At 31.1% G+C, this 13,553-nt stretch overlaps 2 protein-coding genes across 3 annotated transcripts; one reads left to right on the top strand and one right to left on the bottom strand.

The window, feature by feature from the left end:
- Nucleotides 1-4,877: 4,877 nt before the first annotated feature.
- LOC132912646 (C-1-tetrahydrofolate synthase, cytoplasmic) lies at nt 4,878-11,571 on the top strand. Of its 2 annotated transcripts, XM_060970249.1 has the most exons (13): nt 4,878-5,420; nt 5,505-5,570; nt 6,428-6,763; nt 7,300-7,392; nt 7,586-7,727; nt 8,095-8,206; nt 8,770-9,335; nt 9,566-9,869; nt 9,943-10,160; nt 10,241-10,704; nt 10,786-11,038; nt 11,121-11,306; nt 11,373-11,571. In XM_060970249.1, exons 2-13 carry the CDS (start codon nt 5,521-5,523, stop codon nt 11,460-11,462), a joined length of 2,814 nt encoding a protein of 937 aa, XP_060826232.1. In that variant the 5' UTR covers nt 4,878-5,420; nt 5,505-5,520; the 3' UTR covers nt 11,463-11,571. The 2 variants fall into 2 exon arrangements, with proteins under 2 accessions (XP_060826232.1, XP_060826230.1); XM_060970247.1 differs by having other exon boundaries at nt 4,878-5,570.
- Nucleotides 11,572-11,609: 38 nt separating this feature from the next.
- LOC132912861 (probable methyltransferase-like protein 15 homolog) lies at nt 11,610-13,524 on the bottom strand. The gene is made up of 3 exons (XM_060970640.1): nt 13,457-13,524; nt 13,106-13,240; nt 11,610-12,990 (listed from the first exon to the last, which is right to left on the bottom strand). Exons 1-3 carry the CDS (start codon nt 13,522-13,524, stop codon nt 11,796-11,798), a joined length of 1,398 nt encoding a protein of 465 aa, XP_060826623.1. The 3' UTR covers nt 11,610-11,795.
- Nucleotides 13,525-13,553: the final 29 nt, after the last annotated feature.

Here is a 13,553-nt window from a genome sequence, read left to right as displayed (position 1 = left end):
AATGGACAAACAATCTCTACAGTATGAAAGGTAAATGGAAGTTAGGGTAATATTGATTCTGCGTAAGATTGCCCGAGGCAGATTTTCGGAATCAAGATTGAGTCGTAGGGTCGTATCCGAGAGGAAACGAATCGACAGATTGGTTAAAAGAAGGAGAAGGAGAATCTCGATAAGTAAATCACATGCGACGATACGAAGACGATAAACAATTTCATGTAGGAAAAGCATTTAGATTACAGAATTAACGGAAATCTACATACGGCGAGAAATTGTGGATGCCGATTGCTACATCGATCCAGCAATTTCATAGAGACCGCCAATTTCCACGTGATCTTCGACCCTGCTACCGTCGGTCAAATATTAATTAACTTTAAGCTACGAAGACCCGCGAGATTCGAGACTTGTGCGAGCGTAGATCCTCCGGGAGTTGCCTTGAAAGTGTACTTAAACAGTTAGCGATCCGAACGTTTACATGCATCTAAATTTCATGGAATATTATCAATTAGCAGAAATCCCTATTAAACTGGTTACAGTCCCCCAAATTTTTATCACTTATATCAACACTATATGAATATTGCTCAAATATATAAATTAATGACGAATTATTAATTAAAAGCCGTACTTAATATATTCTTATGGAATCGACAAATTGATAAGTACCTATATACAAGAATATATATCGTCTGAAATATAAGTTGTTTATTAAAAACATTGTAAATGATATATTAAAGTACACGATATTTGGAAGTGTTAACTGATTTTAAATATTATCGCTTCGACAGCCTTTCATCAGTTTCAAAAAATTGTAATCTTATCTATAGCTTGATAACTAAGCCAGCCGAGGATAATGAACGGTCATACCGGAAATGCTCCATTATATTTAACTCTCACAGATATGAAATCATTCATTATGTATATATGTATAGTGTTAAAAAGTATTTGCACACCATTGTATTCATTATAAATGTACAAATTAATTGATTAGATCCAGGTATATTAAATTTCATGTCATTTGATAGTATACTTCCATACGACTAAGAAAATTTGACGAGAATAAAATATAGAACCTGAGGAAGAAATGCAAATATCTTTTGTAGTCATTATAATTGTCTGAGTGGTAGTGCAGGTGTTGTTAAAAATTCATGGTATCGCATTAATCGAATCTCTACGAGAACTACCTTTAATTAGAGAAAAGGCAATTGAACTCGATGAAAGGGGAATAAGGATAGAAACACAGATCAGGATCGCTTTGTCCGAAGCACAGGGGAAATCTGAAATATCAGAGACGTAGCCACGATTCACGCTTCTTCGTCGGGCTTCCGCCCTTCTGAGAACACAGAAAGCCACGCAGAAGGAGGATCTTGGTTAATCTTACTAATCTTCGCCGTTTGCTCCAACCTCGAATGACGAAACGGTGGAACGGTCAGTTGAAGACCACGGCCTAATGACATTACAGATCCCCCAATCAGCGCGAAGACCGGATAAAGGACGTAGAACATACTACGCTTAATTTCATTGAGCCGTTTGAAGCGAACGTATAGTCTTTTCAAGTTGTCGAGACACTAAGAGGTTTAATCACCGACGAGCACTATTGTACGTGTTTTAATAACACGAATAATACGATTTAAGCAAGATGTGAATGCGAAGTAACAAATTTAATTAAATTGAATTATGAATTATTTAGAAAATTTTCGATAGACCAAACTTTAATATACCAATAATTTGCCCGATATTAAATAAATATTATATTGTTTATAGTTCGAAAAATACTTGGGTGTAGTTTTAATGATACGACGACGAAATTAATCGTCGTAACATCAAGAAGCTTAAATTCAGTTTTTGCTTAGTCTTGGAAAACGTCCGCAGTAAATTAGATGGGTTTATCGACTCGTGGGGTTTTGAAACACAGAACAGAATGAGGAAAGCAAGCTGTTTTTGCACGGTTCTCCACAAAGTTCTGGAGAGTAGTATAATTTGAACTGTTCCCAAAGCTCCGTATAAACAACTTTGAGCCTTTCTATATTTCCTTAATTAAATATGAACATGTATTAACAAACATATATATTATGTGTTCTTTGAAAATTATTCGTTCAAATATAAATATAAAATAAAAATCAATTATTCTTAGAAGATGAAGTAGTAAGTTATAAAACAATACAATTCATTACTTATTTGATAAAAAATCAGCTTTTTTTAACGTTTCTAAATTATGTAGCGGCCCATGGCTGCAGAGAAAATTCCGAAGTTAAAGCGCATGTGTTGGCCTCATGGCCTGCAAAACGACGTCCGAAGATAGGATCTTACTAACTGGGTCTTACCAACAAACCCACGGGCCTTGGAAAAGAAAAGCAAAGAAAAACTCGGGATAGTAGTCGATGGTAGTCATAGTTAGTCGTACGGTTAGTTCGCATCGAGTCTGCATCGAGACTGTACGGAGACAATAGCAGTTTAGTTCGGTAAGCATTAAATCTGTATAGTCATCGCTTGAGCTTGACGTTTTTCTTTTTTTTTTTTTTTAGTTTATTTTAGTTTTTTTTACAATTTATCCTGAAGGACATTTGGTAAAGTGTTATATCTTATTGGTGAAAAAAAAAAATAAAATAAAAATAAATATAGCATGTGGATGGCTACCCCCAGCGAGTGCCACGTGTTTGCTAGGTTATATCTTCTATGAGGTCTATTGGGTGTTTCCTTTTTAGTCTTTTTATTCGATTATTATTCCTGTTCTAAAATTCGTTGATTATATTATAGATACATAAATTTTTAAAATATTAATTAATAGGATATGAAATTCTCGAATTTTGTGTAATGAATATTGAAAATATTGAAATATGTACTAGTTATATTTCGTTTGACTAGGAAATTAATTATTTTTAGCATCATATTACAAGAATTTATTACGAAGCTTTGACGTCTATGATAAGATTTAATAAATCATTTAGTTATCAACATGAAGTATGATCTCATAATCAATCGTATATTCGTCAATTATTTATTGAAAACGAGTATAAATATGTATATACAGTATATATAATTGATATAGAAAGTATTCATACTCTTTACAACAAAATAACTTTCTTAAAGTTAGATCAAATAAGTTGAGTTTTTTAGACAAATTAGGAAGATTAGTTTACTAGATGAAGTGTAAAAAGACTTTTGGAAAAGTTGCAATTGTTCGTAAGCGCGAAGAAAAAAGAGAAAGCGTTTTACATCTTTTTTATGTTTATAAACAATAAATTTTGAAGATTTATGTCAGTCATATACATGCTGAAAATTTTATTGAAATCGATAAACGTCGCTAAAAGCTACAAACGACTAAAAATAGTGAAAATCGCATTATTTCACGACTTTCGGTGTATTAACTGTAATAAATGTAAAGATTTTTGCATCTTTCAATGACTGTTACTTGTTACCACATCAATCGATTTCGATAAAAAAGATACGAAGCGCAACATTTACTTCTTTCTTCGCAATTCCGAACAATTGCAACTTTTCCAAAAGTCTTTTTACGCTTCTTCTAGTAAACTAATCTTTCCAGCTTCTCCAAATAAATCAAATTGTTTAGTCCAATTTAAAAAAATTCTATTTTAAAGGGTATACGACTACTTTTTACACCGACTATACATAACATATTTAGATTCATTTTCATATCAACGTACAAAGGTATTGCGAAAGTGCATTCGCTTTTATCTCATTCATGTTCAACATTGTAATTCTGTTATATTCATCCAAAAACTTGTTATTACTGTTACGTCCATAAAAGATATAACTTAGAAAAAATGAAGCTGGCACCCCGCTGGGGGTAGCCACCCACATGTTATATTTATTTTTATTTTTATTTTTTTTCTTCACCAACAAGATATAACACTTTATCAAATGTCCATAAGGACAAATTGTAAAATAACCAAAATAAAATAAAAAATAAAAAAACTGTTACGTCGCGCAAGACGGTCCGTGCGACGTCCCTTTCGGTCTGGCCGCCAAGGCCTACCCCTCGTTACACTGATCTGCAAGAAACCCAAGGAACCACCATAAACCGAATCTTTTCAGCTCAACTTCCATCCACACAAGTATTTTCGGTTTATGGATGGTCCTTTGAACGGTCCTTGGGTTTATTGCACACTCTTGCTAATTACGGAGAAAGCAAAATCGCTAATTTAAGAAGAAATTGTTTTACTCGTATATACTTTGCATCTCGTAAAGATAATAATATTGTCTTCATGCATGCATGTCAAATAAGGAAGATCAAAGTTTATCAAATACAGTTCTGATATGGATTATCTGTAAACATTCATTCTCTTGTTTGTTGCATGTATTTTCTTACCCCCCATGGAGATTATATTTGTTAATAATTCATTAGTCTCCACCGGATCATCATCTTAACTCTACGATATGACACGGATACTGCAAACTTTCAAGTAAAGATAATATTTTTTATAATATTCTTCCAAACTTTTAATACTCTTGTCTTTCTAATCGTTAAGTATATTTTTTTAGGGATTAAAAAGAATCGTGTGGATTCCCATACAATTATCGGGAATTAGTGGGACGTTCTATTACTATTGCATGTGTGTGTGTGTATGTGTAATGTGTTAGTGCGTGAGCATTAATAAATCGGAGTATGTGTAGCAGTTTTTAGTAAGTGGGTTTGTGTAATTGTTTATGTGCTGTGGTGTGTCATGTAATTTCTTCAACTGTGGGAATTTTTAACATTTTCCTTACATCATCGTTTCTGATAAAAGTCAACGCGTTGAGGATGGACCTTAAGATGATAGTTCGGTTTCTATTTTTAAATACATTTATTTACATTATATCTATGTTTAGATTTTTTGATGTTTTACTTGACCACCATACTCCCGATTTGTAATGAATATGTTCATACGTGTTTAATAATGGTTTTATATATTAATAATTTGTTGCCTCTGCTCAATTTGGAGTTCCTTATTTTAAGCCTAATATATCATACTATACTGATTTTCTAGTAATTTTTATTTGCTTTATTTTCCCTTCAATGTGTTTTCTTCAGTTTGGTTTTTTGTCTAAGTAAAGCGCGAGGTGTCTGAGAATTTATTTAATTGTGAAGACTGACTTTGGGGGTTGGCTCTTTATTCAGTAAAGTAATAGTTAGGTATTAACATTTGTCTGTGTTAATTTTTATCTTATTGCACATATTGACACACACATGCTTTACATATTATATTTTACTCAAGTTTCGAATTAGTATAAACGTTTAAATGATTGATTAGGTGCTTCAATGTGTGAACAGCTCGCATAACGATATCACTACAAAGATATATACTTCTATACATGAGTATTCAAGAGTCACGAGTTGAATTGCTTGTAAACCGGTTGCCTGCACTAAAACTGTTCATTCGAACAGTGTCGGTCTTCCAGTAAATTCATGTTGATCGTATCGATCTGTACGTCTTAATTTACACAGTGATTAATTTATACAGCGAAAAATCAGAAAAAAAAAGATTGTAATTTCTTTTGTGTGATTATAGATTCTTTCACAGAATCATGTCGACAGATGCACGAGGAATTGTGTTATCCGGCACAGAATTGGCAAGGTAAGTTACTAAAAGCTATCAAAAATAAGTTTTAAACAATAAAAAGAGCATACTTAATTCGTATGTAGCTCTTCAAATAAAATGTATTACAGCTTTCAGAATAGATCTTCGAAATAATTTATCGATCTGATCCTACACGTGGTTCAAATTTCAAAACTAAAGCTTTTCGAATAAAAATTACGATTTAAATTAATTTTCCAAATGTTTCATAGTTGTGTAGAGGTCGATACTATTCATTGGACTGACTTTCCTATCTTTTATAATTTATAATTTAATTCTTAAACCAGCTCTTAATAATGATATGCTTTATAAAAGTATGCCTCTTTCCCTATGTGAGGTTATGTATATTTTTTGTGACCTGATTACATAATTATAAAAAAACGTTTATTACAATACAAATAATTCTTGAAATGAAATCCTTGATATTTAGTAAAACATTTAATTGTGTATTACTCTTTAGAAAACATGGATGCATATACCTGCATTAAAAACCGCCAAATTTAAATACTCGTAAGAGATGCATGCGATATCGAAAATGTAGATATACATATGAATATATTAATTTATCTATTTATTTCTAAAAACTATTATCGAATTATATATATACAAATAGGAAATTTCTACCAATAAAATATTTCAAATTTGTAATTATCAATGTCGATATCAACAAAATATGTATACGAAATCAATTTAATTTGAAATATATTACAAAAAAAAAAAAAATTCTAATAGATACATTCCTAAATTATTATCTTAACAAATTTGATACTTCATTTTTCGCAAATCATTTTATATAGTTCTAAATATATTATATATTATTGAAAATATATATTATAATGAATTTTTTACTTTCTTAGCGAAATTCGTGAAAATCTAAAGAAAGATGTGAGAGCATTGAGTGAGAAATTACCAAATTACGCACCTGGTTTAGCGATCGTTCAAGTAGGCGGCAGAGAAGACTCAAATGTTTATATAAGAATGAAAATAAAAGCGGCAAGTGAAATTGGAATTGTCGCAGATCATGTCAAATTACCAAATACCATCACAGAACTAGAATTAATAAACAAAGTAAATAAATTGAACAATGATCCAAACATACACGGTATCATCGTACAAATGCCGCTTGACAGTATCAATACAATTAATTCTCTTATGATTACCGACCTAGTATCGCCCGAGAAGGATGTGGATGGGTAAGTTTTCCAGATTATCATAATCAATGTAATAATTTTTTTTAAATACTGCGCTCAATTTTTAATTACTGTTCATTTAAACTGAAAAAGATAATATAATTAACATTTATTTTAAATATATTTCATGCATTGACTCACGTATACGAATATGAATTAAACAATGTTCGCAACGAAATTTTAAAAAATTTATTACCAAATGATAAGTTTATTAAGCAAAATGTGTTTTAGGATAAAATAATGTAAGAAATAAATGCTGACACATATAAGAAAACGCGTCAGTAGCGTGACCTTTAACACAAAACATCTCGAATTAAATGATAAGAACGTAGTCGTTAAAAACCTTCCTTTTATACACTTGCAAACTCGATAACAATTTTTTACTTATTTTGTTAGGAAACGTCACAATATTTCCGTCGATCCAGCGTTATTGGAAAATATTCAAACATTAACCTTTATTTATGACCGAAAATAGGAAATAATACCTATTTCCTCTTATGCACAGAACAATGAATATTAAAATATTCTATTTTTTTTAGATTAAACACAATTAACGAAGGAAGAGTAGCCATTGGCGATATGTCTGGATTCTTACCATGCACTCCAAATGGATGCATTGAACTTATCAAAAAGTATGTTGAAAATGTTTTTTTCTTTTCAGCTAACAATTCCTTATGCTTTCCATTCGATAAAAGGACACAACATGATAATTAAAAAGAAATAACTTTTTAAATAGATAAATATAACAATTACGCATGATAGTTATGTACCTTATAAATTATAAGATGATATCTAATGCGAAATAATTAAAATAATGTTTTGTAGAAGCGGCGTATCGATCGCTGGTGCTCAAGCTGTAGTTATAGGCAGAAGTAAAATCGTTGGTACACCTATATCTGAATTATTAAAATGGCATAACGCAACTGTAACAGTATGTCATTCAAAAACGCGAAATCTTCCACAAATTGTAAGTATTCTATCTCCATTAATCCATGATCAACATATTGTCTTCCTTAGTTCATATGATTTATTTATCATTTTGAAATACCTGAGAAGAATTAAGTTTTATTATTTCTTGTGTCTTTATTTTTCTTTGTTCAATTCAAAATATTTGGTCATCATTTCATAACAGTTTGTATAATACAGCATTGCTTAAAGGGTAAAAAGATGGATAGCTTAGAATATTTCAGAATATTTTGAAAAATAAAAAATGCTAGATAAGACATTTTTCACTTATAAGATTAACATTTTAACTATGCTTTTTACGAATTTTTAAACGAAGATTTAGAAAATTTTAACTATATTTTACATCGAATATTCGATTGTGATTAAAGGTTTCACAAGCTGACATCTTAGTGGTTGGTATTGGTCAACCCCAGATGGTTAAAGGAAGCTGGATTAAACCGGGTGCAGTCGTAATCGATTGCGGAATCAATTCCATTCCAGGTAAACATAATTTCACGTACTGCATTCATTGATATTATTCTCCCATCAATATTATTTCCTTTAAAGTCGTGTATTATTAATGTTAAACTTGCAATAATTATTGTACTTAATGTTATAATTCCTAAGCTCATTATCACTGTTATGAAAAGTATATTTAACGCTAACGGTACTTTCTTTTTCATAATGTAGATCTCGAATTTTGAAATATCATATATAATAGGCAAATACGGAAGAAATAAATCTGAACAATTCATCCTAGTTCGGCTAAAGAAGTTCATTTTTTAAACTTATTCTTTCCGAAATTTACTTTTATTTACTTTTTACCCTGTTCTTAATGGAATTCTAGAGTTTTAAAGTATATCAACCTAGTTGCGATCCTCAAATTTTGTATTCGGCAATCTTGAAACGAACAAGAAGATTTTTACTGTCTTAAGAAGAATTGTAATATACAATTAAAACGATGATTCAATCGAAAATAGTGAGAGAGCGCCGGACAATTAAATGCAATAATTACAAAGTAATTGAATTCATTTATAAAATAATAATCTGAAGAATTATTTCAGATGCTACAAGAAAAAGTGGACAACGTTTGGTGGGCGATGTAGATTATAATGAAGCTGTTAAAGTAGCTTCTTATATCACGCCAGTACCTGGTGGTGTTGGTCCAATGACCGTTGCTATGTTAATGAAAAACACAGTAATATCTGCACAAAGAACAGCAGAGAAAGTATTAAACAAGAAATGGAATTTAAAAATTTTAAAAGTCTATCCCCAAAATCCGGTACCTAACGACATAACGATTTCAAGAAATCAGGAACCTAAACCAATCACGAGTTTAGCCGAGGAAATTGGATTACTTCCTAATGAAATTAGTCCTTATGGAAATACAAAAGCAAAGATCAGCTTGAAAGTTTTAAAACGATTGGAAAACCAACCAAATGGGAAACTCGTAGTAGTTGCTGGTATCACACCAACACCATTTGGTGAAGGCAAAAGTACAATGTCGTTAGGCTTGGTGCAAGCATTAACAGCATTCAAAGGAAAGAATTCATTTGCAACTCTAAGACAACCTAGCCAAGGACCTACTTTTGGAGTTAAAGGAGGAGCGGCTGGTGGAGGGTATTCACAGGTATTGTTTATCGAAATTAAAAAAGTTGTTAAAGTATACAAATTAATCTTAATGCCAGTTACGTTAGCACAAGAGAGATGTTCATCGTCGTACTATAAATATTTTAATTTCTTCATAAAATTAAGTCTGTAAAATTGTATGACTTAGATGAAAAAAGAAATAACAATGAATAAAAATATCAAAGCATACTATCAAATAAAAACATATAAGTAATATAATACAATTTTCAGATCATTCCTATGGAAGAATTTAACTTGCACTTAACTGGTGATATCCACGCCATAAGCGCAGCGAATAATCTATTAGCAGCACAAATTGATACTCGATATTTCCACGAATGTACTCAAAGTGATACGTCTCTTTACAATCATCTTGTACCAACTATCAAAAATGAAAGGAAGTTTTCGAAGATACAATTAAGACGTTTAAAAAAATTAGGTATCACAAAGACTGATCCAAATAGTTTAACGGAAGAAGAAAGGAGGAGATTCGCGAGATTAGATATTGACCCAGAAAACATTACTTGGACTCGAGGTAATATGGAACACATCATGCACAAAAGATTAAAAAAACGATACAATCTTTTACACAAATATACTTATTTCAGTGGTCGACACAAATGATCGATATTTACGGAAGATTACCATTGGTCAAAGTCCGACCGAGAAAGGTAGAACGCTAGAAACATCATTCCGCATTTCTGTTGCTTCGGAAATAATGGCAATACTTGCATTGTCAACTAGCGTCGATGATATGAAGCGAAGACTCGGCAACATAGTAGTTGCTTTTAACAAAGATGGAGAACCGTTAACTGCCGAAGATTTCGTTAGTATATCTATTATCCAAATTATGAAATTGTAAATATTTAATTCCAGTGCTTGCTAATAATATATACATACATTTAGGGTGTGACTGGAGCAATGGCAATTTTATTGAAAGATGCTATTGAGCCAACACTTATGCAATCATTGGAAGGAACACCGGTGATGATCCATGCTGGACCGTTTGCAAATATTGCTCACGGCTGTTCCTCCATCATAGCAGATGCTATTGCATTAAAATTAGTTGGACCAGAAGGTATCGTAGTAACCGAATGTGGATTCGGTTCTGATATCGGTATGGAGAAATTCTTTGACATTAAATGTCGAACATCTAATCATGTGCCAAACGCTGTTGTGCTTGTTGTAACTGTTAGAGCATTGAAGATGCATGGTGGAGGGCCTCCAGTAAAGACTGGCGTTCCATTACAAAAAGAATATCTCGAGGAAAATCTTGATTTAGTTAGGAAAGGTCTTCCGAATCTTCAGAAGCATATCAGTAATGGAATTAAATTTGGTGTTCCAGTTATTGTTGCCATTAACGTTCACAGGTAAATTTTACACAAAGGTAAATAATTTTCCTTGTAAATACTTTTGCGTAGTAAATACAGAATCGTAAAATATTATTTCAGTACTGATACTCAAGCTGAATTAGAATTAGTGAAACGAGCAGCAATAGAAAGTGGTGCTACTAATGCAGCTATATGTAATCATTGGGCAGAGGGTGGAGCTGGTGCCACAGAACTGGCTGATGCAGTCATAGCTGCTACAAATAAAGTTAGTAATTTCAAAGTATTGTATGATCTTAATATTGGTATAGAAGAAAAGATAAATATTATTGCCAAAGAAATGTATGGAGCTGGAGAAGTTGTTCTTGCGGACAAGGTAAGCTCTCAATTTTGTAGAAAATTCTTGTTTGATATAAAATTTACACAATTATGTGTACAATCAATAATTATGAACACAGGTTCAGGAGAAAATAAAAAAGTATAATCAATTAAATTATGATAATTTACCGCTATGCATGGCAAAAACATCAAACTCTTTAACGGGTGATCCATCAATTAAAGGTGCACCTACAGATTTCACACTCAAAATTACTGATATATTTGTGTCAGTAGGAGCAGGCATTATAGTACCAATAGTAGGAGAAGTAAGTTCTTCAGATTATTGAATATTATGATATAATATATAACTACAATATGTACTATATTTCTAGATAATGATGATGCCAGGTCTTTCTACAAGACCAAGCATTTATGACATGGAGTGGAACAGTGAAACAGATGAAATAGAAGGCTTATTTTAAGTATGTTACACCTGCAATGTTATAAACGTTGTCATGATTTACAATTAGACCGCAGATTGTTATGCAAATTCATATCTTTGTGAATAAAAATGAAAAAATGGATTCTAAATGGTGATTTGTTTCATGTATGAAGTATTATAAAGAATATTTTACCTTGAATATTTTGTATATTTTTGCATCTCTAAATTGTAACTCTTTATTTCTTTTTTTACACATGATACAATGTACATATATTGTTAAAGATCCAATAAATATTATTTTGTATTTAAAAAAAGATACAAATGGAAATATTTATTCGTATCTATAATGTCAACTCTAAAATTTGACAGTAATTTAAGTTATTTTACACATAGCTCGTAATTTTGCAGAATGTGATCTTGGATTTACATTTATTTCTTCTAGTGTAGGTGTTATTACATGTTTGTGCAACATTTTCCAAGGTGTTTTATTAAATTCTTCCATTTCAGTTAAATTATAATATTTACCATAATTTAAATATTTTAATGGTAACACATTAGCTACAGTTTCTGTTATGTTTCCTGACATATGCCTTTTAACGATTGTGTCTTCCAGAGAATGAAAAGATATTGTTATTAAACGACCATTCGTTTTTAAATATGACCCAGCAATAATAATACCATAGTTAATCTCATTTAATTCATTATTTACAAAAATTCTTAATGCTTGAAATGTTTTTGTTGCACAATGAGAATGTCTGCCAAGTTGATCAAGTCTTCTTTCAAAAACCACAGATTCAATAAGTTGAGCTAATTCTTGTGTAGTTTTTAAGTTTCTAAAATTATATCGAGCTTCTATAATGGCACGTGCAATTTTTTTAGCATATTTTTCATTACCATAAATTCTTAACACACGAGCTAAGTCTGTTTCTGTTATTTGCTCTAAAACTTCACTAGCTGTAGGTTCTGATGGGCATCTAAATCCATCCATTCTCATATCTAAAGGTCCATCTTTTGACACTGAAAATCCTCTTTCAGCAATATCAAATTGCATAGATGAACAACCAAAATCAAACAAGAAGCCATCTATAGTATGTACATTTACCTTATATTTACAAAGCAACTGTGGCAATTCAGAAAATCTCCCCAATAAAGGTATTACTTGTCCAGGATATTTCTCTGACAAAATTTGTGCATGTTGATATGCAACAGGGTCTCTATCCAATGCAAATATTTTTACATCAGGTGAAGATTCCAAAATTTTTGTAGAATGCCCACCAGCTCCAAATGTCATATCCACAAAAACTTTTCCTGGTAATGGCTCCAAATAATGTAATACTTCCTTCACCATAACTGGCACATGAGGTGTATTTTTAATAGTATTATCAGTTTTGTTTGCTATTTTGCTGTATTTTCTACTATTCTTTAAATCTATCGTATCATTATGTGTCCAAAATAAATAATGTACGTCCTTTTTTAGATATTTCATGCCATAATATTTATATACATTAATTATATCACTTATTAACTTCATTCTTAACAAAATTCCTGAATAGTCTTGAAAATGTATTCTTCATAGATGGTCTTCTATCTTCTGAAAAGTGATCTTGTGCTTCTGGTGTAAGCAATAAATTACATTGATCTTTGGTTAATCCAGTAGCAGTACTTGAAAGTGTACGACTATACATTTGTCCATAATGATTGGAAGAAATTTTCTTCAAAATCTTGTAATAACGGTCACATTGTTCACGATTTACTTCACTAGCTTCACCCTTTGCAAAAGCAAGTTTTAATTGATCACGAATATGTTGAGCTAAGTCTCTAAAATACATGTAAATTATAATTATATTTTATAACAACAATTACAATAATTAGATATAAAATTAATAATATATTCTAATACTATAAAACATATAACTAATTGTATACAGTATCAAAGCATTTATAACCATAACTATTTAAAATATTAAATCTAACCTGAATATAGGTTATGGAGAAGGAAAAAATAGCCACATTTAGTTTATTTAGTAAAATTACCTGCCAGGTTTAGAATTATCCAAAGGCCACGATTCTAATAATTTCATATAATTTCTATATGTACCCATAGTAATAACAGAGAGGAAACGAGAATAAT

This window comes from Bombus pascuorum, chromosome 12 (genome assembly GCF_905332965.1).
Source record: "Bombus pascuorum chromosome 12, iyBomPasc1.1, whole genome shotgun sequence".
Lineage (NCBI taxonomy): Eukaryota > Metazoa > Arthropoda > Insecta > Hymenoptera > Apidae > Bombus > Bombus pascuorum.
Note: the sequence above shows the minus strand (reverse complement) of the source record. Positions and strands in the feature narration are given on the sequence as shown.